This window comes from Lissotriton helveticus, chromosome 2_1 (genome assembly GCF_964261635.1).
Source record: "Lissotriton helveticus chromosome 2_1, aLisHel1.1, whole genome shotgun sequence".
NCBI lineage: Eukaryota > Metazoa > Chordata > Amphibia > Caudata > Salamandridae > Lissotriton > Lissotriton helveticus.
In genome coordinates this window covers 716,852,943-716,875,847 of record NC_136059.1, presented here as the reverse complement: position 1 = coordinate 716,875,847, position 22,905 = coordinate 716,852,943, and the positions used below count along the sequence as shown (strand labels likewise).

Here is a 22,905-nt window from a genome sequence, read left to right as displayed (position 1 = left end):
CTCCAAACATTCCTCCACGTTCACACAAACTGTCACCAGACCACTTACACCTCCTCAAGGACGGTTCTCTCAGACCTATCTTGGTCCTCAGAGAATTAAATATTTACATACAATCAGATAATTTTCTCAAGGTAACACTTCAACATGTGCTTCCACTCCTACAACAGGGCGACTTTCTGTCTACTCTAGACTTAAAGGACACCTACTTCCATATTCCAATACATCATCGAAAATTTCTCAGATTTGTGGTAGTGGGGCATCATTGCCAGTTCAAAGTACTCCAGTTCGGAGTCACCACAGCTCCCAGACTCTTTACAAAGTGTTTGGCAGTGGTCACTGCTCACCTAAGAATACAACACATTCATGTCTTCCCCTACTTCGATGACTGGCTCATCAAAGCCAGTCCATATCCAAAGTGTCTCCAACACACTCATAGTACACTACAGTTACTGCACCAACTGGGATTCACAGTCAATATGTTGAAATCACATCTTCAACCTTCCAACACTCAAAACTACCTAGGAGCCACTTTAGATACTCAAAGGGCTCTATCCTTCCTCAATGCAGCCAGAATTAGAAATATTCAGGCTCTAGTTCTCCAGTTTTAGCCCACTCACTCACCATCAGCTCAACTGTATATGCAACTGCTGAGGATGATGGCTTCCTGCATCATCATTGTTCCCCATGCCAGGCTTCACATACATCTCCTACAGCAATGCTTAGCAAGTCAGTTGAACCAATCACAGGGTCTTTTAACCGATCTAGTGTTGGTAAGCGGCCGTACTCATTGCTCTCTGCAGTGGTGGAACCCACGAAATTTGTCAAAAGGACTGCCCTTCGTAGACCAAGTTCCGCAGACAATGCTACTAGTGGACGCGTCCCTCACTGGTTGGGGGCTCAACTTCAACATCACACAATACAAGGTCTGTGGAGTCAACAGCAAAAAACTCTCCACATAAATCATCTAAAGCTGCTAGCAGTGTTTCTAGCGCTCAAAGCATTTCAGACTCACCTGGTCGGAAAAGCTGTCCTAGTTCGTACCCAACAACATGACAGCTATGTATTATATACAAAACAGTGGGGAACACACTCTCTCCAACTGTACCGCTTGGCTCAAGAAATTTGGAGCTGGGCGATTCATCACAAAATCTATCTCCTAGCACAACACCTCCCAGGAGTGACCAATCAAATTGCCGATCTCCTCAGCAGATAGAGACAGCAAATCGTCAAATGGGAACTTCACCCTCAAGTTCTCCTCCCATACTTTCAAAGGTGGGGAGTTCCTCAAATAGATCTTTTTGCCACGCACCAAAGCGCTAAATGGCCAAACTTCACCTCCAGTTACCCATACCCGCTCTCCAAAGGCAATGCACTATGGATGAACTGGTTAGGGAATTTTGCCTACTCTTTCCTTCTCTCCTACTCATTCCATTAGTAGTTCTCAAACTCAGGCAAACATTCCTTACACTGATCCTAGTAGCTCCCACATGGGCCCTTCAACCTTGTTTCACAACCCTGTTGGAGCTGTTGCTGGTTCCACATCAAAAACTACACCTCTCATCCAGTCTCCTTACACAGAGCCATAGAGAAATCAGACAGCCAGATCCCAAACAACTGAACATCGCGATCTGGCTCGTGAAATCAGTGTTTGGTTATCAAAATTTCCCTCCAGACTGTATGAACATCATTAGAGAGGCCAGAAGGCCTACTACAAAAGTCTGCCCTGCAGCTAAATGGAAACGTTTTGTTATCAATTGCAATAATAGCAACATCAACTCTCTTGATGCTTCAATACAAAATATCATTTGTTATCTGCTACACTTGCAGCAGTTGGGTTTAGCTTACAGTTCTATCTGACTACATCTCGCTGCAATAGCTGCGCATCTACAGAATAGCCAACATTTATCTCTGTTTAGAGTGCCAGTAATCAAAACTTTTATGGAAGGACTTAAGAGTTATCCCACCAAGACTTCAACCTGCCGCAGTGTTGAATCTGAACATAGTCCTCACAAGGTTAATGGGCCCACCCTTTGAACCCATGCACAAATGTGAACTACAGTTTCTCTCTTGCAAAACCGCTTTTCTCATTACAATCACTTCACTGATTAGAGTGGGTGAACTACAGGTGCTAACCATAGAAGAACTTTTTTTCTGACAAAGTGGTTCTTCGTACAAACCGTAAGTTTCTACCTAAGGTAGTTTCTACCTTTCAAATCAATCAGTCGGTTGAGTTTCCTGTATTCTTTCCTCAACCTAATTCAGTGGCAGAACGAGCTCTACACACCTTAGATGTTAGAAGAGCCCTTTTATATTACATTGAAAGAACAAAATAATTTTGTAAAACTAAACAACTTTTTGTTGCTTTTGCTTCACCACACAAGGGAAATCCCATATCGAAGTCAGGTATTGCTAGAAGGATTGTTAAATGTATTCAAACTTAATATGCAAAAGCAAAGAGAATGTTACCAATCCGCATAGAGCACATCCCACTCGCAAAATAGTGGTTACTATGGCTTCCTTAGGAAACATCCCCATAGTTGACATTTGTAAAGCTGCAACATGGTCTACACCACACACATTCACCAAACATTATTGTGTAGATGTGTTAGCGAGACAACAAGCTAATTGAGGCCAGCAAGTACTTAAAACACTTTTTCAGACAACTCCAACAGCTACAGGTTAGCCACCACTTTGGGAGAATACTGCTGTATAATCTATGCAAAGCATGTGATCTACAGCTCACATGGTTCAAACAGATAATGTTACTTACCCAGTAAGCATCTGTTCTTGGCATGTAGAGCTGTGGATTGAAATGTGTCCACCCGCCTCCCCGGGAAATCAGTTAGCCAGAAAGTGTGTCACTCTTTCAGGCTAGAAACATACCTAAGAAGGGCCACCTGAAGTGAAAAGCCAAGGAAGGGTTTCACCATTTTGAATTTAGTGAAACTATTGTAGGAAGCTGGATCTTTATATGATATACCAAAAAGAGGTACATCGTGCAAAGAGTCCAGGTATTCCCGTTACTAGTGAACAAGGGTTTGCTTTAGCAGTTTCAAAGTGCTCTTTTAGAGAGTAGTGTTGTCAAGCAGCCTTATGCTAATCAGATAGTTAGATATGTGCAAATACACGCTATAGTCAAGAAATGATGCACTAAACTCGATAAAGAGATCCACACCAATGTATAAAAGTGACACATATCTTTACATATATGTATGCACCCAAATCAATATGATCAGGTTAGTATGTTTTGCAAGAGAAATATTTTTACTTTTAAAAAGTCGACACTGCATTTTTAAGAACTTGTAAAGTTATCCTATGGGAGAAAAACAAGAACAGCATTCAGATAGAGTACAGCAACTTACGGGACCAATCTCATGGACTAAAGGTGAGTATGGGCAAGCTCCAAGACAGCACGAAGAATTCACACTGGGTGACACTGAGTCAGACGGGTGCAGTGAAGCTTTGGGTGCCCAGTGCTAGTCTATAAAGGCCAGGGTCATTGGGAAGTGTCTTTAGGCGTCGCATTTTCCTTACCGGGAGCAGTCGTGTTAGAGGGCCCTCCAAACAGAAGTTGAAGGCAACGTTGGGGAGCTCATGAGGGGTGAAACGACAGGGGACTCGGTCTCTGGCGGGCTGGGCTACCACGCTGGCACCATTGGCCCACTTCAACTCGGGCTTAGAGCGACGGTGCAGTGGTGTCCTTAGGTGTTGGGTTTTCACGATCTTGGAGTCCTCTCAGATCTCTTCGGATGCCCGGGAGGGGATGCCTGTGGACACTTTGGTTCTGAGCTCCTTATCTTATCTTTTCTTGACTTATAAAATGCATAGCTACCCTAAGGCTCCCCCGCATGGGAGTTAAAACCGCACACTTACTGAACTGCCATTGGGCCCTAATTAATTATAGCCAAGTTTTAAGACATTTTCTAAACTTGGCCTCATTCAAATCAGTTCTTAAACTGATTGGCAATGTATTCCATAGTTAGAGGTAGAAGAAAGATCTTCTGCCCCATTTGGCCTTGTGAATGCGTGGAACTGTTATAACACCCCCATTGGTGGATCTTAAAGTCCTGCTTAAAATGTAGGAAGTTAGTAGGACTATGTTTGATGGGGACCCTTCTAATTTATTGCCCTGTGGGTCAGACATAGAGCTTTGAATTTGATTTGATGTTCCACCGGGACCAGTGTAATGAGGTCAGGGCTGTCTAGGCTGAGGAACCTTTAGGTGTCTTATAATTGGTTCTGGCTGCAGCATTCTCCAGCACCTTTAGCCTTTTTTGGACTGTTTTTGAAGAGCCAAGGTATAGAGAGTTGCCAATGTCCAGGCGTGAAGAAATCCATGCCTGGACTACCACCCTTCTGCAAGGGATGGGCAGTAGATCCAGAATTTTCCTCAGGGTCTTCAATATGGCGAAGCAAGAACTGGAACGTTTTTGGCTTGGACTTCCGTCGACAGAGAACTGTCCAGCCACATTCCTAAACTGTTTATAGGGTAAGATGGAATGGGTAGCATTCCTAGACTGTTTGGCCAGCCCTTCTGAAAGAATCACTTTAGTTATAGATTCCTTACCTTAGAATTACCCCAGGCGTCTGACTGGATCCGGAAAGTTTGTTCATCCCCAGTACCTCAGCGCGTCGGAAGGTGGTGTTGGTCGGCTCCGCGTTCGGCGTCGTGGTTGCTGGGATGACGTTGCGCCAGCTACTTAGACGCCGCCCTCTCGCGCTGACGTCAGTTTTTTCTTTTTCTGCACCACCCAGCGCAGATCTGGGAAGACGGTACCCAAGTCATTTTTTGGTTACATTTTTCTCGACTTTTGTCAACTTATTCTTTCGAGTCTTCGACTCTGAACAGGTGCACGAGGGATGCCTGGATTCAAGGCCTGCGGTTCCTGTAACCGGCTGATGTCGGTGATGGATCCGCACCGCGTGTGCCTCTTTTGCCTGGAATGCAACCATGACCCCAAGTCGTGCTCCGACTGTCGGTTGAAGGGGCCGAAGGCTTTGTGGGAGCGGTCCCGAAAGCTGCTTGAACGCCGACATTCGGCTCCGCACCGTTCGAGGGCCCGATCAAGAGGGAGGTCAAGAGACTGGTCGTAAAGCCATCGCCACTCCGGTTCCAAATCATAGACATCTACTCGGTCGGGTAAGTCGAAGCATAAGAAGTCGAAGAAGCATTGTCGCTCTTCAACTTCTCCTCGTCGGTCGACTGATCCGTCGAGGCATAGTGGTGGTGCCACTCCCACGGCACCGCGCGCTGAGCCCAAAGAGTCGACTCTGAGCTTCCCTTCCTTTCCGGGACACGGAGCGACTCCCGCCCAGTTCATACTTTCTACGAGGTGATCCATGCCATCTTTGGGCAAAACGACCCCGCCGGCATGCCTTTGGGCCCCGCGGACTTTGCTGGTGGGGCCTAGGTCTTCGCTGTCGTAGGCTCTCGCCCCGGCGCCGCAGGCCCCCCTTGGATCCAGGCCTGGACCCGGATCGGCACCAATTGACCTCGTTACACGTCCACCGACACCACTTCCTTAGGCAATACCACCGCGTTTGGCGCCGGTCGGCTCCCCGGCCGGCGTCGACCCTGGCCTCCATCACGACATGGACACGGAGCCGGACCGGCGTAAGCCAACGCCGGATCCGACTCCAATAGGTACTTTTGTCCCTGTGTTCCACCCTGGCCATTTTCAGCCAGATTGGCAGCCAGAGGAGGGTGAGGAGGACTGGGAAGTGACCCTTTAACTGACCAGCTAGATACTGAGCAGGACTGGAGAGAGGAATTGGGGGATGCCAGTGGTCTTGACACTTCATTCGACCTTGGCATGTTGTCTCCTCCTACCGTAGCTACGGAGGAGGAAACGTCATACGCTGTGGTGTTTCATAGGGCGGCCGAGGCTCTCAACCTCGAGTTTCCTATGATGACAGTCAGGACTAACCTCCTGACTGAGGTGCTTCAACCGGCGGCGAGTTCTTCGGAGCCCCTGCTGAAGTTTAATGAGGCCCTCACTGACGTCCTTTTGGGCACGTGGTCCAGGCCCAACATGGGGGCTCCTGTGGACAGAATGATCTCCCGATGCCACGACCCGGCTCCGGGCGATCCCACTTTCCTCTCCCAACACCCCACCCCGGAGAGCTTGGTGGTCCAAGCCTCCACATCCAAAAGCGCCTTCCCTACCGCTCCACCGGAAAGGGAATCCTAGAAGCTGGACCATATTGGCAAGACAATTTTCTCTTCTGCCAACTTGGAACTGTGGTCCGTAAACACTGCATTTCCTTGGGCCGTTATTCGCACTCAGTGTGGGATACGGTAGCGCAAGTGCTGCCTCACTGTCCGGAGGAGGCCCGGGAAGTGCTCTCCCAGGCTGTCGCCACCGCGAGAGATGCAGCAAAGTGTATGATCCATTGTGAGCTGGTATGCAGACTCTCTGGGCAGGACCATTTCCTCGTCGGTATCGCTATGCCTGGATGAGGTCCACTGGCTTTTCAGGGAATGTCCAGAACAAATTGATGGACATGCCCTTCGATGGCTGTCGCCTTTTTGGCAACAAAGCAGACAACGCCCTAGAGCATTTCAAGGACTCATGGGCTACGGCCAAGTCCTTGGGCCTCTCCTCCCGTCCAGCACAGTCTGCTTTTCGCCCCTTTCGTGGCTACGGAAGGGGTGTCCCGCTATGTCCCACCCAGGGCCACAGGCCGCAGCAAGTTACCCAGCCACCGCTTGACCGGGGACTTGGAAACAACCAGCGAGGTCCCGGGGGCCAGCGGGCCAGTCCACCAACCCCTTCTGCAATAGCCTCCAAACCCTCCTTGTCCGACCTTTCAGCCATGCCACCGCGATCCCACCGCATGTCGGAGGATTACATGGCCCTTCTCCAGCAGGAAGTTACGGCTCTCTTGGCCAAGGGAGCCATCAAACGCGTTCCTGTCCCAGAAGTAGGACCTCGTGGTTACTCCCGCTACTTTCTGATTCCCAAGAAGGACAAGCGCCTGCATCCTATCTTGGACCTCAGGGACGTCAACCGCTTCCTCCGGAAGGAGAAGTTAAAAATATTGACGCTTGCTCAGGTCTTGTGTACCCTTAACCTGCAAGACTGGATTTTAGCGTTGAACTTGCAGGACACTTATTTTCACATCTCCGTCCTGCCGGCCCAAAGGCGTTACCTGCAGTTCACAGTAGGTCACAAGCACTTTAAGTTCACTGTGCTCCCCTTTGGCCTTACCAGCGCCCCTAGGGTGTTCAGGAAAGTGATGGTGGTGGTCGCAGCTCATCTGCGCAGATCAGGGGTTTCAGTCTTCCCCTATTTCGATGACTGGCTGTTGAAGGTGGGCTAGCCCCAGGCAGTCGTCTCCCACCTCCAGACTACGGCCGACCTCCTGCATAGGCTGGGGTTCTCCATCAGTGTGCCGAAGTTGCACCTGATTCCCTCTCAGAAGCTCCTCTTCATCGGAGCGATTCTGGACACAACACGCTTAGGAACTATCCTCCCGAACAGCGAGTCCAGGATTTTCGGGCTATGATTCCGATCTTTCAGCCTCTGTCCGAGGTTCGTCATATTGACTCTGAGGCTGCTGGGCCTCATGGCATTCTACATCCTGCTAATTGATCATGCCAGGTGGCATATGCGGGCTCTGCAGTGGGACCTGAAGTTATAGTGGGCACAGCATCAGGGAAATCTGTCCGATTGCGTCAAGATCTCGGAGGGCACTGCTCGACAACTGCAGTGGTGACTTACGAACCAGGATTGCGTCAATGACAGATCCCTCCCCCTTCCCTAACCACACCACTCTGTGGTGACGGATGCCTCCCTTCTGGGATGGGGCGGCCACATGGGAGAGGCGGAGATCAGAGACCTCCGGCGGAGTCCGGGCTTCACATCAACCTTCTGGAGCTGCGGGCAATTCGTCTCGCACTGAGGGCATTCCTTCTCTCTGTCCGGGGAAGAGTAGTGCAGGTGTTCACGGACAACACCACCGCCATGTGATATATTGCAACAAACAGGGCGGGGTGGGATCGTGGACCCTATGTCAGGACGCCCTCCGCCTCTGGACATGGCTGGAACATCAAGGCATTTCCTTGGTGGTTCAACACCTGGTAGGTTCTCTGAACGCCAGGGCGGACAAACTCAGCCGCAGGTGCATGATGGATCACGAATGGCGTCTTCACTCAAAGTTGGTGCAAGGTCTGTTTCAATAGTGGGGAGAGCCTTGGGTAGATCCATTCGCCACTGAAGAGAACGCGCAATGTCAGCAATTCTGCGTGTTGGAATTTCCAAGGCGGTACAAAAGGGGGTGGTGATGGACGGAGCATCTGAACCAATCAAACACTCACACCCAGCCAACAGATCTGGGTTTAATCCATCACCGTTCTTTAGCCCACTCTGCCACCCCAGTTCAGACATGGCCTTCGGGCCCGGCGCCGCAGGGCCCCGCTGGATCCGCTTCCGGATCCGGGTCGATGCCGGTTGACCTGGCGACCTAACCGGCGCCGGTCCCTCAGGTCGAGGGCGGCGCCGTCCCCGATGTCTCCCTCGATCCAGTTCTGGCGCCGCTGGGCGCCGCTCTCGACGCCATTTGGAGATTTTTACTTCAATGAACCGGCCCCATCATTTGACACCCCTGAATTTCAGGAGATGGCTGATGAGGAGTATTGGGAGGGGTCTGACGACCCTCTGACACGTGAGTGTCAGTCCCAGGAGGACTGGACAGGTGGACTTGGGGATGCCGGTGGTCTGGACACCTTACCAGACACTGGTTTTATCTCACCTCCTACCGTGGCTACGGAGGAGGAGGCAACCTACAGTGTGGTGTTGACACGGGTGGCCAAGGCCTTGGGCCTTGAGCTCCCCGTCGCGGCCGTGAGGATTAACCTCCTCACTGAGGTCCTTAAACCGCAGTCAAGCTCAGCTGAGCCTCTGCTGCCGTTTAATGAGGCCTTAACCGACGTTCTTTTGGGCACTTGGTCCAGGCCCGCTACAGGTTCGCCTGGAGATAGGAACGTGGCCAGACGCCAGCGCCAGGCCCCGGGCGACCCTTGTTTCCTGTCCACCCACCCCACCCCTGAGAGCCTGGTTATCCAGGCTTCAAAGTCTCAGACCGCATTCCCGTCTGCTCCGCCTGACAGGGAATCCAAGAGGTATGACCAATACGGCAAAAGGGTATTCTCCTCCCTAAGTCTGGGACTGCGGTCTTCGAACACTGCATGCCTCTTGGGCCGCTACACCCACTCTCTGTGGGATACGGTCGCGGACGTGCTGCCAGAATGCCTGTTGGAGGTACGGGCTAAACTCGGCCAGGTCCTTGTGGAGAGCCGAGATGCAGCGCGGTATTCTATCCGGTGTGGGCTGGATACCACCGACTCACTGGGCAGAGCGATTGCAACGGTGGCGATTCGTCGCCACGCCTGGTTGAGGTCCGCCAACTTCTCGGCCGATGTCCAGAATACACTCATGGCGGTACAAAAGGGGATGGCGATGGACGGAGCATCTGAACCAATCAAACACTCACACCCAGTCAAAAGATCTGGGTTAGATCCATCACCGTTCTTTAGCCCACTCTGCCACCCCAGTTCAGACATGGCTATATGCAAATCAGTCTGACCCTGTGCCTCATGGGAACAGTCCAGCCCGAACTGCCAAGCCATGCCTTCCCTGGACCGGAAACTGCCAGAAACCGCTCCTCGGAAGCTTGTTTCCGGTCCAGGGAAGGCATGGCTTGGCAGTTCGGGCTGGACTGTTCCCATGAGGCACAGGGTCAGACTGATTTGCATATAGCCATGTCTGAACTGGGGTGGCAGAGTGGGCTAAAGAACGGTGATGGATCAAACCCAGATCTTTTGACTGGGTGTGTGTGTTTGATTGGTTCAGATGCTCCGTCCATCACCACCCCCTTTTGTACCTCAGAATACACTCATGGACATGCCGTTTGATGGCCGTCGCCTTTTTGGCGACAAGGCAGACCATGCGCTTGAGCGCTTTAAGGACTCCAGGGCTACGGCCAGGTCCTTGGGCCTCTCGGCCCCGCGCCAGAAAACGGGAGCCTTTCGCTCCTTTCGTGGCAAAGGAAGGGGCGCCTCCACACGTGCTGCCAGCCACGCACCGCAGACTAACATCCAACGCGGTGGCGGCCGTGGAAACCGCCGTGGAGGCGGTCGGGGACAACGGCGAGGCCAGTCCACACCCTCCCCCGCAGCATCCGCCTCAAAACCCTCCTAATCCGTGCTTTCAGGCCCATGTGACGCCAGTGGGGGGCAGGGTTTGCCATCACCTCCTCCACTGGCGCACTGTCACATCGGACAGGTGGGTGCTGCAAATCGTCCAAAGGGGCTACTCCCTCCCCTTCGAGGCGACTCCTCCAACCATGCCACCGTGTATCGGGGGATCATTTGCGACTTCTGCAGGATGAAGTTACGGCTCTCTTGGCCAAGGGGGCCATCGAGCACGTTCCTGGGCCAGAAGTAGGGTGTGGTTGCTACTCCCACTACTTTCTGGTACCCAAGAAGGGCAAAGGGGGCCTGCGCCTTATCTTGGACCTACGGAACGTCAACGGCTTCCTCCGGAAGGAGAAGTTCAAAATACTGACACTGGCTCAGGTTTTAGCTGCCCTGGACCCAGGAGACTGGATGGTAGCGTTGGACTTGCAGGACGCTTATTTCCACATCCCCGTCCTGCCGGCCCACCGGCGCTACCTGCGGTTCATGGTTGGCCACGAGCACTTTCAGTATAACGTGCTCCCCTTCGGCCTTACCAGCGCCCTACGGGTGTTCGCAAAGGTGATGGCGGTGGTCGCAGCTCATCTGCGCAGGTTAGGGGTTTCAGTCCTCCCCTACCTCGACGACTGGTTGTTGAAGGCGGGCTCGCCCCAGACAGTCGTCAGCCACCTCCAGACGACGGCAGACCTCCTGCACCAGCTGGGGTTCTCCATCAATGTGCCGAAGTCACACCTGTGCCCCTCTCAGAAGCTCCTCTTCATCGGAGCGGTTCTCGACTCGGCGCAGTTTCGGGTTTATCCACCCGAACAGCGGGTCGGGATATTCAGACTCTGATTCCACTCTTTCGGCCTTTATCCCGGATCTCGGTCAGGTTGACGCTGCAGCTTCTGGGGCTCATGGCCTCCTGCATCCTTCTGGTGCATCACGCCCGGTGGCGGATGCGGGCTCTGCAGTGGGACCTGAAGTTTCAGTGGGCCCAGCATCAAGGCAACCTCTCCGACCATGTCCTGATCTCGGAGGGCACTGCGAGACAGCTGCAGTGGTGGCTCACGGACCGCGATTGGGTCAGCGGCAGATCCCTCTCCCTTCCCCAACCGGAGCACGTAGTTGTGACGGACGCGTCCCTCCAGGGCTGGGGAGGCCACATGGGAGAGGCGGAGATCAGAGGCCTCTGGTCTCCGGCGGAGACCCGGCTCCACATCAACCTGTTGGAGCTCAGGGCGATTCGTCTAGCACTGAAGGCATTCCTCCCCTCTGTCCGGGGGAGTGTAGTGCAGGTGTTCACGGACAACACCACCGCCATGTGGTACTGCAACAAACAAGGCGGGGTGGGGTGATGGACCCTTTGCCAGGAGGCTCTGCACCTTTGGCAATGGCTGGAACGCCAGGGCGTGACCCTGGTGGCTCAACACCTGGCAGGTTCTCTGAACGCCAGGGCGGACGAGCTCAGCCGTTGGTGCATGATGGATCACGAATGGCGTCTGCACTCGGACGTGGCGCAAGGCCTCTTTCAGCGATGGGGAGAGCCTTGGTTAGATCTATTCGCCACAGAAGAGAACGCGCAATGTCATCAGTTCTGCGCGTTGGAATTTCCATGGCGGCACTCGCTCGGAGACGCTTTTCGTCACGAGTGGAGTTGCGGTCTGTTGTACGCCTTTCCGCCTATACCACTTCTACCCAGAGTGCTGAAGAAGATCAGGCGCGACCGGGCCCAAGTCATCCTTGTGGCTCCGGACTGGGCACGAAGGTATTGGTATCCCGAGCTACTCAGTATGTCAGTCGATCCCCCGGTTCGTCTGCCTCTTCAGGAGGACCTTCTGTCGCAGCAGCAGAGGACGGTCCTCCACCCGAACCTGTCCAGTCTCCACCTCCATGCTTGGAGATTGAGCGGAGACAGTTGAGGCCATTTGACTTGCCTCCTGAAGTCTGTAATGTCATTCTGGCAGCCAGGCATCCCTCCTCAAAATCGGTATACGCCTGCAGGTGGAATACGTTTGTGGCATGGTGCACAACAACGGCTGTGGATCCACTTTCTGCCCCTCTTTCTGAGGTTCTTCTCTTCCTTCTTTCTCTTGCCCAGCAGGGCTCTGCTCTGGCCACTATCAAGGGCTACCTTTCTGCCCTTTCAGCCTTTCTAAAGCTGCCTGATCAACCTTCTTTGTTCAAGTCCCCTATTGTAACTCGTTTTCTGAAGGGCATCACTCACATGTTTCCTCCTGTACCTTTCGTGATGCCCCATTGGGACTTGAACCTTGTACTTACTTACCTAATGTGTGCTCCCTTTGAGCTGCTCCCTAACTGTCCTTTCTGTCTTTTTACTTTGAAGACTGCCTTCCTGGTTGCCATCACCTCTGCCAGGAGAGTGAGTGAGCTCCAAGCTCTTCCTTCCACACCTCCTTTCCTCTCTGTCCATCCGGACAAGGTTGTGTTGCAAAGAAGACCCTCTTTCCTGCCCAAGGTTGTCACGGCCTTCCACATCGGACAGTCTATTACCTTGCCCACCTTCTTTCCGCCTCCGCATCCCTCGAAAGAGGAAGAGAGGCTCCACCGTCTGGACCCAAAACGTGCGCTCTCTTACTATCTGGATCGCACACGCCAGTTCCGGGTGACCAACTCTTTGTTGGTTACGTGGGCCCTAAGAAGGGTAAAGCAGTGCACAAGCGGACCATCTCTCAGTGGATCATCTTGTGTATCCAGGCATGTTACTCCTTGGCTAAAAAGGAGCCCCCTGTTGGATTAAGGGCTCATTCCACTCGGGCCATGGCGACTACAACTGCCCTGGGCCGGGGAGTGCCCTTGCAGGACATTTGCCAGGCAGCTACGTGGGCCTCGCTGCACACGTTTGCAAGACACTATTGCCTGGATTGTCAAGTCCGGAGGGATGGCTTCTTTGGCCGTTCCGTCCTCCGGGACTTTGTGGTGTGATTATTGGTTCGCAGACCCACCACCGGGCTTGGTATTGCTGGGGTATCTATTCTAAGGTAAGGAATCTATCACTAACGTGTCTCTTTCAGATGCACAAGTTACTACTTGTGTAATGATATATCTGTAAGAGACATCAGTTAGTGATAGATTCCTTACCGACGCACCCATCCTCCCCGTTCTGCGAACCGATATCTAGGGTTAAGGTCATCCCCTTCAGGGCCCTAGTTTCAATGGCACCAGTGTTGGTTTTTAGCATGGCTCTGCGTTTCTGGCGCGGAAAAGCTGTGTCTAAGAACTGACGTCAGCACGCGGAAGCGGCGTCTAAGTACTCCGACGACGTCATCACGGCGCCCGCGACAACGAACGCGGAACGGCAGACGACGCCTACCGACGCGCAAGGTTACTGCTACGCAAAAATTTCCGGATCCATTCTGACGCCTGGGAATATTCTAAGGTAAGGAATCTATCACTAACTAATGTCTCTTACAGATATATCGTTTCACTAGTAGTAACTTGTGCGATTGGTTCAGATGCTCCGTCCATTACTACCCCCTTTTGTACCGCTTTGTTCGCCATAAGTTGGCAGGGTATGCTCAGACGTTGAGCAGTTTGTTCTTGTTTCCATTTAGTTTTAATGAGCAGCTTGCCAAGGAGTGGGCGACTTTCTTCAGGCATGGGCCTAACTAAAGTTGAGAACCCTTGTTTGGGGCAAGGTAGATGACGAGCTGTGTCTTGTCCACATAAGAGGCAATGGACACTCCAAATTCCTTGACAATGGAGGCCAGTGGTCTGACATGGATATTAAAAAGCTTAGGGCTGAATATGGAACCTTGCAGGACCCCACACTTCAGAGGGACAGTCTTAGTGTAACCAGGGGGTTCCTATATCTGGAATGATCTTTCCGTTGGAATTGACAAAAGACTCAACAGCGTTACCTCCTATGCCATTTTCCCTCAGACTGAGTGCCAGTGTCTGATGGTCGCTGCACTAAGATCAAGGAGGATAATGGCTGCCTCTCCTCCCTTGTCAAGGATTTGTTTGAATTTTTCTGTGACTACTAGAAGCAGCAACTCCTGAGAGCAACGGCCCTCATCCTTGGGGTCAGAAATTCATCTCTGGTGACAGGCTGACGAAAATGGTTAGCATACCAGTGGCTGGTAGGTTTGCATTTCAGGGGGTACGGCTAAGGTGCCCTCTGGGTGCATGTATTAATAAATCCAACACTGGAATCAGTGTTGGTTTATTACTATGAGATTTTGGATACCAAACATCCCTATTTTCTGTGAAGTCATCGTGTAGCTGGGGAACTCTTTTTCACCAGTGGCCAGCACATTTTATAATGGCTTCCGTGATCACTTGTACTGGCAGCAATGGAACTGACCAGCACAGGAGCATATCTGTGTACGCAGATATGTCCTCGCATGTAATATAAGGCACCCTGCCTTAGGGCTGTAAGGCCTGCTGTAGGACTGACTTACAAATGTAACATGCAGTGTTAGGGGACATGGAACACAGGGATGTGTTTCATGTCGTTCTCACTTTTGGGTCTGTCAATCACAAAGACCAACTCATCCAGAAGCTGAACAGCCTCGCAATACCCTTGGAGGACTGTTCCCACCTTCAACCACAAAGCAGCATCTCCCTTGGGGTGAAGGAGCCATCCACCTGAAGCTGCAGGCACCAACTGCAATGACCTGGTGCCTCATCTTGCCGCCCATCAGGTCTACCTAGGGAGCAACTCTTCAGGAAGAGGTTGTCATAAGTCCAGGAGGTCAGCCCCATTCCTCTCACCAAGTGTCAAGCTGCTGACCCCTCCCAGAGACTCTTAGCTTCTCAGCACCAATAGCCTGGGTACCGGAACCCCTCCAACTACCAAGGCAGGTTGCATGTCCAGTCTGTACACCACCGATGCCGACACCAACCTTCTTTCAAGGGACTTGAGGATCCACGAGGTCTACATCGAGAGTGGCCCTGGACTCCTGTTTTCTCTCCCTCTCCAGTTCCCCAAATCAAGTGAGAGCCTCTAACTACTGCGGCTTGCTGAGCAAAACACCTCTGCACCTGAGACCCTAGCCCGGGTTCATGTAAACCGACTGTGGCCCTGTGCTCCAAAGACCCACTAGTGCAGAGCCTCCCTTGGATTCTGCTGAACCTGTCCCCAAGTACCCACTTGCAGCCTTTCTTTTTGCAGTACTTCTGCATAGACTTTAACGTGTACCGCTCGCGGCTACCAATGTGACCACACCTCATCATTGAGAAAAACCACTGCTGATGGTTTCTTGGTCCTTGGCCCCTAAGCACCTCAAGTGCTAGAACTTACCCTCCAAAAATGTTCGCAAGTATATCTATGCAATGTATTTCTGATGGATACATCTGCCAGTGGCTATCTCACCTTGTGAATATCCCCTGTGCCAGCAGCATTCGGAAATTTTTCGTAGCTCTCCACGCCAACGAGGACGACGTCACGGAAGCATGGCTCCGCTCGCGGCTCCGCTGACGTCACCGGAGCCATAAGAGAGCCTCGTCGGCGTGATTATGTCCGTTCCCTTTTTTCCGCGCCGTCGACGCAAACTGCTTTTTGGGATTCTCAGTAGTTTTGTTGCTACTTTGTTTTTCTGGATTGCTTCTCTGGTTTCTTTTTTGAAAATGTCGTCAAGGAAGTCGGGTTTCAAGCCCTGTAGGGAGTGTGTGGGCCACATGTCCATCACGGACCCCCACGAGGATAGTGTCTAGTGCCTGGTGTCGTCGGATCACGACGTCGTGGGTTGTGCTTGCTGTCGCAAGATGAACCCGAAGGCTTTAAAGGAGAGAGAGGCCAAGTTATTCATGGCGAAGATGAGAAAGGAGAAGAGAGGTCGAAGAAGGTCAAGATCGCGGTCGGGTTCAAAGTCGACGTCGGGTCATGCTTCAAAGTCAAAGAAGCAGAAGAAGAGGCACAGCTCTCTACGCCTTTCACATAAGAACACGTGAAGAACAGTGGTATCAGCGCAATGGATATCTCAGGGAGTCAGTCAGGATCTCCAGAGAAGCTGCAGCGGATCTGTCTGGGTGGAGCTTGGAGGGCAATCTGTCTCAGGGAAAGCCCTTTCATCTGCCTCCATCAGTGGCCACAGTGATAACGGATGCATCCACTCTAGGGTGGGGTGCTCATCTGTGGGACCAGGAGATCAAGGGTCTTTGGTCTCCAGAGGAAAGGTTGCTTCATATCAACCTTCTGGAGTTGCGGGCGATACGTTGGCACTCAAGGCCTTCCTCCCTTCCCTTCGTCGGTCAGCCGGTTCAAGTCCTAACAGACAACACTACGGTCGATGTGGTATGTCAACAAGCAGGGAGGAGTGGGGTCGCATTGTCTCTGCAGAGAGGCTCTGCGTCTCTGGTCCTGGGTTCTGGGTTCAGGACCATCAGATTTTTCTGATGGCAAATCATCTGTCCGGAGTTCTGAACGTGCGTGCAGACAGTCTGTCGGCAGTTCTCTGCCGACCATGAGTGGAGGCTTTATCCGGAGGTGGTTCGTTACGTCTCTCGGGCGTGGGGAACTCCTCCTCACGAGAATGCTCACTGCCCGTCATTCTGCAGTCTCCAGTATCCGATGCGGGAGCTTTGGGGGACACGTTTCAGTTGAGTTGGGGTTCTCTACTCCTTTACTCGTTTCCTCCCATACCCTTGATTCGTCAGGTTCTGAGGAAGATTCCCTAAGACCGGGCCCTGTGGTACATAGATCTACTTCACCTCTCATCGCACCCTCCGCTCCGTCTTCCTCTCAGGGCAGACCTTCTCTCGCAGTCGCAGGGGCAGGTTCTACACCCCCACCTCCATGCCTGGAGATTGAACGATGCAACCTGAATTCTTTCTCTCTTTCTTTCTTTCTTTCTTTCTCTCTTCCGCCTGACTTGGTGGACATTATACTTTCGGCCATGCGACACTCCACCAAGTCTATCTATTCCAATAGGTGGTCCAAATTTGTCAATTGGTGTGGGGAGAAGACTATTGACCCTTTGAGGGCTCGCTTATCCAACATCCTTCAGTTTGCTCTCTCTCTAGCCCAGCAGGGCTTTGCTGTGGCTACTGTGAAGGGCTATTTATTGGCTTTGTCGGCGTTCATTTGCTTGCCGGATCAGCCCTCTTTGTTCAAGTCACCCATTGTGTTAAGGTTCATTAAGGGCCTTACTAACAAGTTCCAGCTCACTCCCTTTATTGTGCCTCAATGGGACTTAAATCTTGTCTTATCCTACTTGATGGGTTCTCCCTTTGAGCCCTTGCACAAGTGTCCCTTGAGACTATTGTCTTTTAAAACAGTATTTCTTGTTGCCATTACCTCGGCAAGGAGGGTAAGTGAGCTTCAAGCTCTGAGTTCGAAACCCCCTTTCTTGTCCATTCATGCTGATAGAATGGTACTCAGGACCAGGGCTGCTTTTCTGCCTAAGGTGGTAACTCCCTTCCATCTGGGGCAGTCCATTACCCTTCCTACTTTCTATCCTCCCCCTCACCCTTCCAAGGAGGAGGAGCGCCTTCACCGCTTGGACCCTAAAAGGTCGGTGAGTTTTTACCTCGATAGGACTAAAAACTTTTGTGTGGATGACCAGCTCTTTGTGGGCTTAGTTGGCTGCTGGAAAGGCAGAGCGGTGCACAAGCGCACCCTTTCCAGATGGATTATCTTGTGCATCAAGATCTGTTACTCTTTGGCCGGTAAGGATCCTCCAGAGGGTATAAGAGCTCACTCTACCAGAGCAAAGTCTTCTACATCTGCCTTATCTAGGGGTGTTCCTGTGGTGGACATTTGTAGAGCGGCAACATTACTGCTTAGATTCCGAAGTGAGGAGGGACAGACACTTTGCGCGTTCCGTCCTACAGGACTTTTTGGTATAGAAGGGTGGACATCCTCCTCCGGGAGAGGGGACTGCTGTGGGACTCTATTCACAGGGTGAGGAATCTACTGGCAGATGTATCCATCAGAAGAACAAGTTCCTACCTTCGGTAACCCTTTTTCTGGTGGATACAGTATCTGCCTGTGGATTCCTCGCTGACCCACCCGCCTCCCCGTTGTCCACCCTTGTATACCTGCAATGTTGATATTTTCTATCTGTTACTTTCAATGGAAGTGTATTATTCTTTTTGCTTTGCTGCATTTATTTCAATCTGCGTGTGTTGGTTTGAATACTGTGTACTGTGTATACTGTATATATTTGTGTCGGTCCGTCCGTGTGCCTCGAAAGCACGGAAAAAAGTGTGGAACTGACGTCATCACGCCGATGAGGCTGTCTTATGGCACCGGTGATGTCAGAGGAGCCGTGAGCGAAGCCATGCTTCTGCAATGTCGTCCTCGTCGGCGTGGAGAGCTACGAAAAATTTCCAAATGCTGCTGGCGCAGGGGATATTCATAAGGTGAGCAATCCACAGGCAGAGATACTGTATCCACCAGAAAAAGCGTTACCGAAGTTAAGTAACTTGTTCTTTTCTCCCGTAGGATAACGTTACCGCGTTTGAGGCTCACTCCTGAAAACCGTTATTCAACTGTATTTTTCTATTCTACAAAATTCAATAACAACAAAAGAACTTACCTGATTCTGATGATCTTGGTGTCCAAAATTATATAAAAATCTGTGTTCATTTTTTTAATCGGTCTCAAATTTCCTCTTGAGTGTGTGTCTCATTTATCAACTCTGTGTGTGCAACATATGCTTAACACTACCCTCTGATAAGCCTAAGCTGCTCGAGAACACTATCACAAATAAAGCACTTGGAATTATTAATTTAAGCCCTTTAAAACAATAAGGGTTGTCTGGACTTTTTGCATGGTGTGCCCAAACATTGGCTCTACCGCATAAAAAGCCATCTTCCTACAGTTGGCCATAAGGCAAGCCCCTTAGGGCTTGCTGGCTCCTTCCACCAAAGACAAAGCTGTGACCAGTGTGTTAGCTCGCATAGTCCCTGAAGTCCCCCCTCCTTGACATCTGCCAGCCTGCGACCTGGGCGTGCTTTCACACATTTGCACCGAACACTGCTGCCTTGGCAGTCAAGTCTGTCATGACGGGCACTTTGCCTGTTCGGCCCGCCAGGACCTTTGTATCTGAATCAGTTCACAGACTCACCTCCAGGGCTTTGGTGTCAGTTCTAAGGTAAGGAATCTGTAGCTAGAAGTCTATCAGATGAATAAGTTATTTACCTTTGGTAATGCCTTATATGGTAGAGATTGACCCGCCCAGCCTCTCCGTCTCTATGAAGCAGTCTTCCTACCTAAATGGGCCCTATAGACCCTTTGGTTCTGTACACTGGTAAAATCAGCCTTCTGACATGGCTCTCTGCTTCTTGGGCGGAAAGAGTCATGTAAAGTAACTGATGTCAGTTCTCTGGGGTGGGACCTATATAGGTGCTGCCCACGTCACATCTGGTGTAGACGCCACTGTTCTGGATCAATTGACGCCACCTACTGGCATTCAGAGGTACTGCGTAAGATTTCCCAGATCCAGTCTGAGGCCTGGGGAATATTCTAAAGTGAGGAGTCTGTGGCATGATAAAGTCTCTAACGGTTAAGGCGTTCCCGAAGGTAAGTAACTTGTTTGTCATTACTTGGAAAATCTCCAGATGCCACTGATGCTAGAGACATTTCTTCAGATAAGTAATCTACAGTAAGACTGGGTGACATTCATATAAACCGTTAAGAGAGCTTACAAAATGTTCCTTGTGTTAAGGAAATCAGTGTTGTCACCTCTTTGTAGGCACTGTGTTGCTAAAGAAAGGTATAATAGAGAAATATCTTTTTTTCTATTATTAACAGCATGGCGATCAGAACATTGGCAATAATATGAGTGGCCATGTCGTCCGAAATCCAGGTACCAACATTAAGTTTGCAAGTTCTCATTATGAATTATATTACATCTACACAGTTGAAATGTGACAGTGCAGATTGTAAACATATATTTTTAATCTTCAGTAAAACATTCTGTTCTTATTTCTATAAATATGTATTGGGATTAAATGACTGTATTTCTTTGCCATTCATGTATTCCAGCATTAATAGTTTAATCCGCTGTTATAATGTATTATATTTCACATGTCCACCTCCCTCTTTGGAAACAGAGAGTTTTGTTTACTTTTTTCCATATTTAATTTGTGATCCTAACTTTACGCTGCAGTTTGTTGCTTATGCCCCCTGAGTTATGTGCAAAGGCAAGGATACATGACTGGTATTCCAAAAATTAAAGAAAGATTAAGCTATAGTTTTTCGAATGGCTGTGGCATCCGCCAGAGGTTTACATTTTCTTTTTTAAATGTATATTATTTAACAGTACCTTTTTCTTCACTAGAATACCATCACTTGAGAGACTAAGGGACATAATTAATCTTATTTACTGTAATCAATCAGATTTCTTATAAAGCGCGACTACTCACCCGTAAGGGTTTCAAGGTGCTGAGGTGGGAAGGGGTGGAGCTGCGGTTCAGTGGAAGAGCCAGGTCTTGAGGTCCTACCTGAACTGATGCAGTGGTGGTGATTGCCTGAGGTGGGGAGGCAGGGAGTCCCAGTTCTTTTCACCGAGGTAGGAGAAGGATTTTCCTCCAGCCATGTTCTTGCAGACCCATGGAATGGTGGCTAGGGCCAGTTGGGAGATGTATGGTGGGAGTGTAGAAGGTAGTTGGTTAAAATGGTTGGGATATGCAATAGCAAACTAGAAAGTATGTAAACATTAGACAGTACTGTGACTTGAGGAGGTCATTTAATTCCATTCAGATAAGCTGTTAACCGAGCTTACAAAATGTTCTTTGCCATTTAGGAAATCACTGTTGTCACCTTTTTGCAGGCACTGTGTTGCTAAACAAATATATATTAGAGAGTTATCAATTATTGTTTTCCCTCAATAAATATTTGCTTTAGCATTGAAGAACACAGAACAAACAAATCTGTGTTAATCTATACCTTCTGTGTCCTTCTAGGGCACATCCCATTACTCTGACGTTTTTTTAATAAAAAGTAGCATGGTTATTTTTCCCTTGTGGGAGAAAAGCTCTTTGGAGAATCAGAAATGTATATATATATATATATATATATATATATATATATATATATATATATATAGTGTGTGTGTGTGTCTGTCTGTCTGTCTGTATATTTTTTTTTTCCTGGTTCCCCGAGGGGAGAAATGAAAACTCACTCGTCTTGACTATTGATTACAGCGGTTTATTTTCCACCTTAACCCAACGCGTTTCGCTTCTCACGAAGCTTGCTCGCGGGATGTTGAACTGATTTACAAGTCCTTCTTTTAACACTGTAACACAGGTGACTTCCTGTGTTGCCTTCAGAATCATGCTGGTTAATGTAGTATCCACTACATTATCGTCACCAGGATGTTCGAAGTATTTGTCCTTTAAAAACTCTTATGAAGGAGAGTGCGCTTTTTTGGATTGCAGGTTTTTTTCATTTCTCTTTGGTGAGATTACGTGATCTTTAATTCTCTCGAGTGAGATTTTTAAAATTAATTAGTCTCATTGTGTTTGTCCGGCTTTTTTTCGCTGATTCTCTGTACTTTATCCATTCCCCTCTAGTGGGCCAGTGATTACAGAGTTTCAGGGTCCTAATACATTATGTTCATGGTATCATTTGTATGTTTTAAAGATGTACATACAATTCTTCCGTGACGTTCAACCCTCTTGGCTCGAGGGTTCTGAAATTTATGATGTGTTTCGACTCTTTTCTCCTCAGGTTTTTGAGACGGTCACCTCCCCTCTCTGTTACAGGTGTCTGTTCAATGGCGCAGTATCTGAGTAGCTCCCAGTTGCTGTCATGAAATTGTTCCATGTGTTTTGCCACAGCATTGGACCGATCTTTATTGGTCGTTGCTCTTGTGTGCTTCAAAATTCTTTTTTTGGCTTCAAAGGTCGTGCTGCCAATATATTTCTTATGGCACGGACACTCAATTAAATACACCACATATGTACTCTTGCAAGTTAAGTGTTGGTGTATTTTCCACTTTGTGCCTTTTCTGATTTCAATTTATTTGGTTGTGGTTGCAATTTTGCACACTTTGCAATGTCTACAAGGAAAGAAGCCTTCTCGTTGAAGCCAGTTGTTTTTCGGTGTTTCCTTGTAGTGACTGTTGACCAATTGATCCCCTAAATTTCTTGTTCTTCTGTATGTTATACTTGGGTGATGACCTATGATTTGCGACAACGTTAGATCTGATTTTAGGATGGGCCAGTGCTTTTGTATGATTTTTGATAATTTGTTGTTTTCAGCACTGTGAGTTGTTATCAATCTGATTACATCTGTTTTCCCTTTCTCTTCTTTTTCTTTGTGAAGAATTTCTTTTCGATCCTGTAGTAGTACTCTGCTCAAACTTTGTTCCACCACTTTTTTGGTATAGCCTCTTGCAAGGAACCTTTTGCTTGCGTTTTTGCTATGTAATTAATTTTCTTCTTCAGCTGAACAATTACGCCTTAGCCGTAGAAATTCCCCATATGGGATGCTCCATTTAAGTTTTTTATTGTGGAAGCTTGCACCATGTAGGATGGAGTTAGTCGCCGTTTTCTTGCGGAGTAGGGTAGTCTGCAGGGTTCCATTTGCAATGTAGATCTCTGTGTCTAAAAAGTTCACTCTCTCTGAACTTATTTCCCATGTGAATTTTAGATTCGTGGTGGTGTTATTTAGTTTGTCAAAGTACCGGGAGAATTCTTCAGTAGTGCCATGCCATATTAAAAGCAGGTCATCTATGAGCCGCAGCCATAGAACAACTTTCTGACGCCATTGATAGTTGGTGGTATGCCACGCCAGATGATGTTCAAACCAGCCC

At 49.6% G+C, this 22,905-nt stretch overlaps 1 protein-coding gene across 1 annotated transcript in view; it reads left to right on the top strand.

Annotated features, from left to right (window-relative positions):
• Positions 1-22,905, top strand: part of CHD1 (chromodomain helicase DNA binding protein 1) — a 1,592,763-nt gene that overhangs the window by 1,468,894 nt on the left and 100,964 nt on the right. The window contains exon 35 of the mRNA XM_078675438.1: positions 19,899-19,953. Coding sequence (XP_078531564.1) covers positions 19,899-19,953 — 55 coding nt within the window. The remainder of the gene's footprint in view (positions 1-19,898; positions 19,954-22,905) is intronic.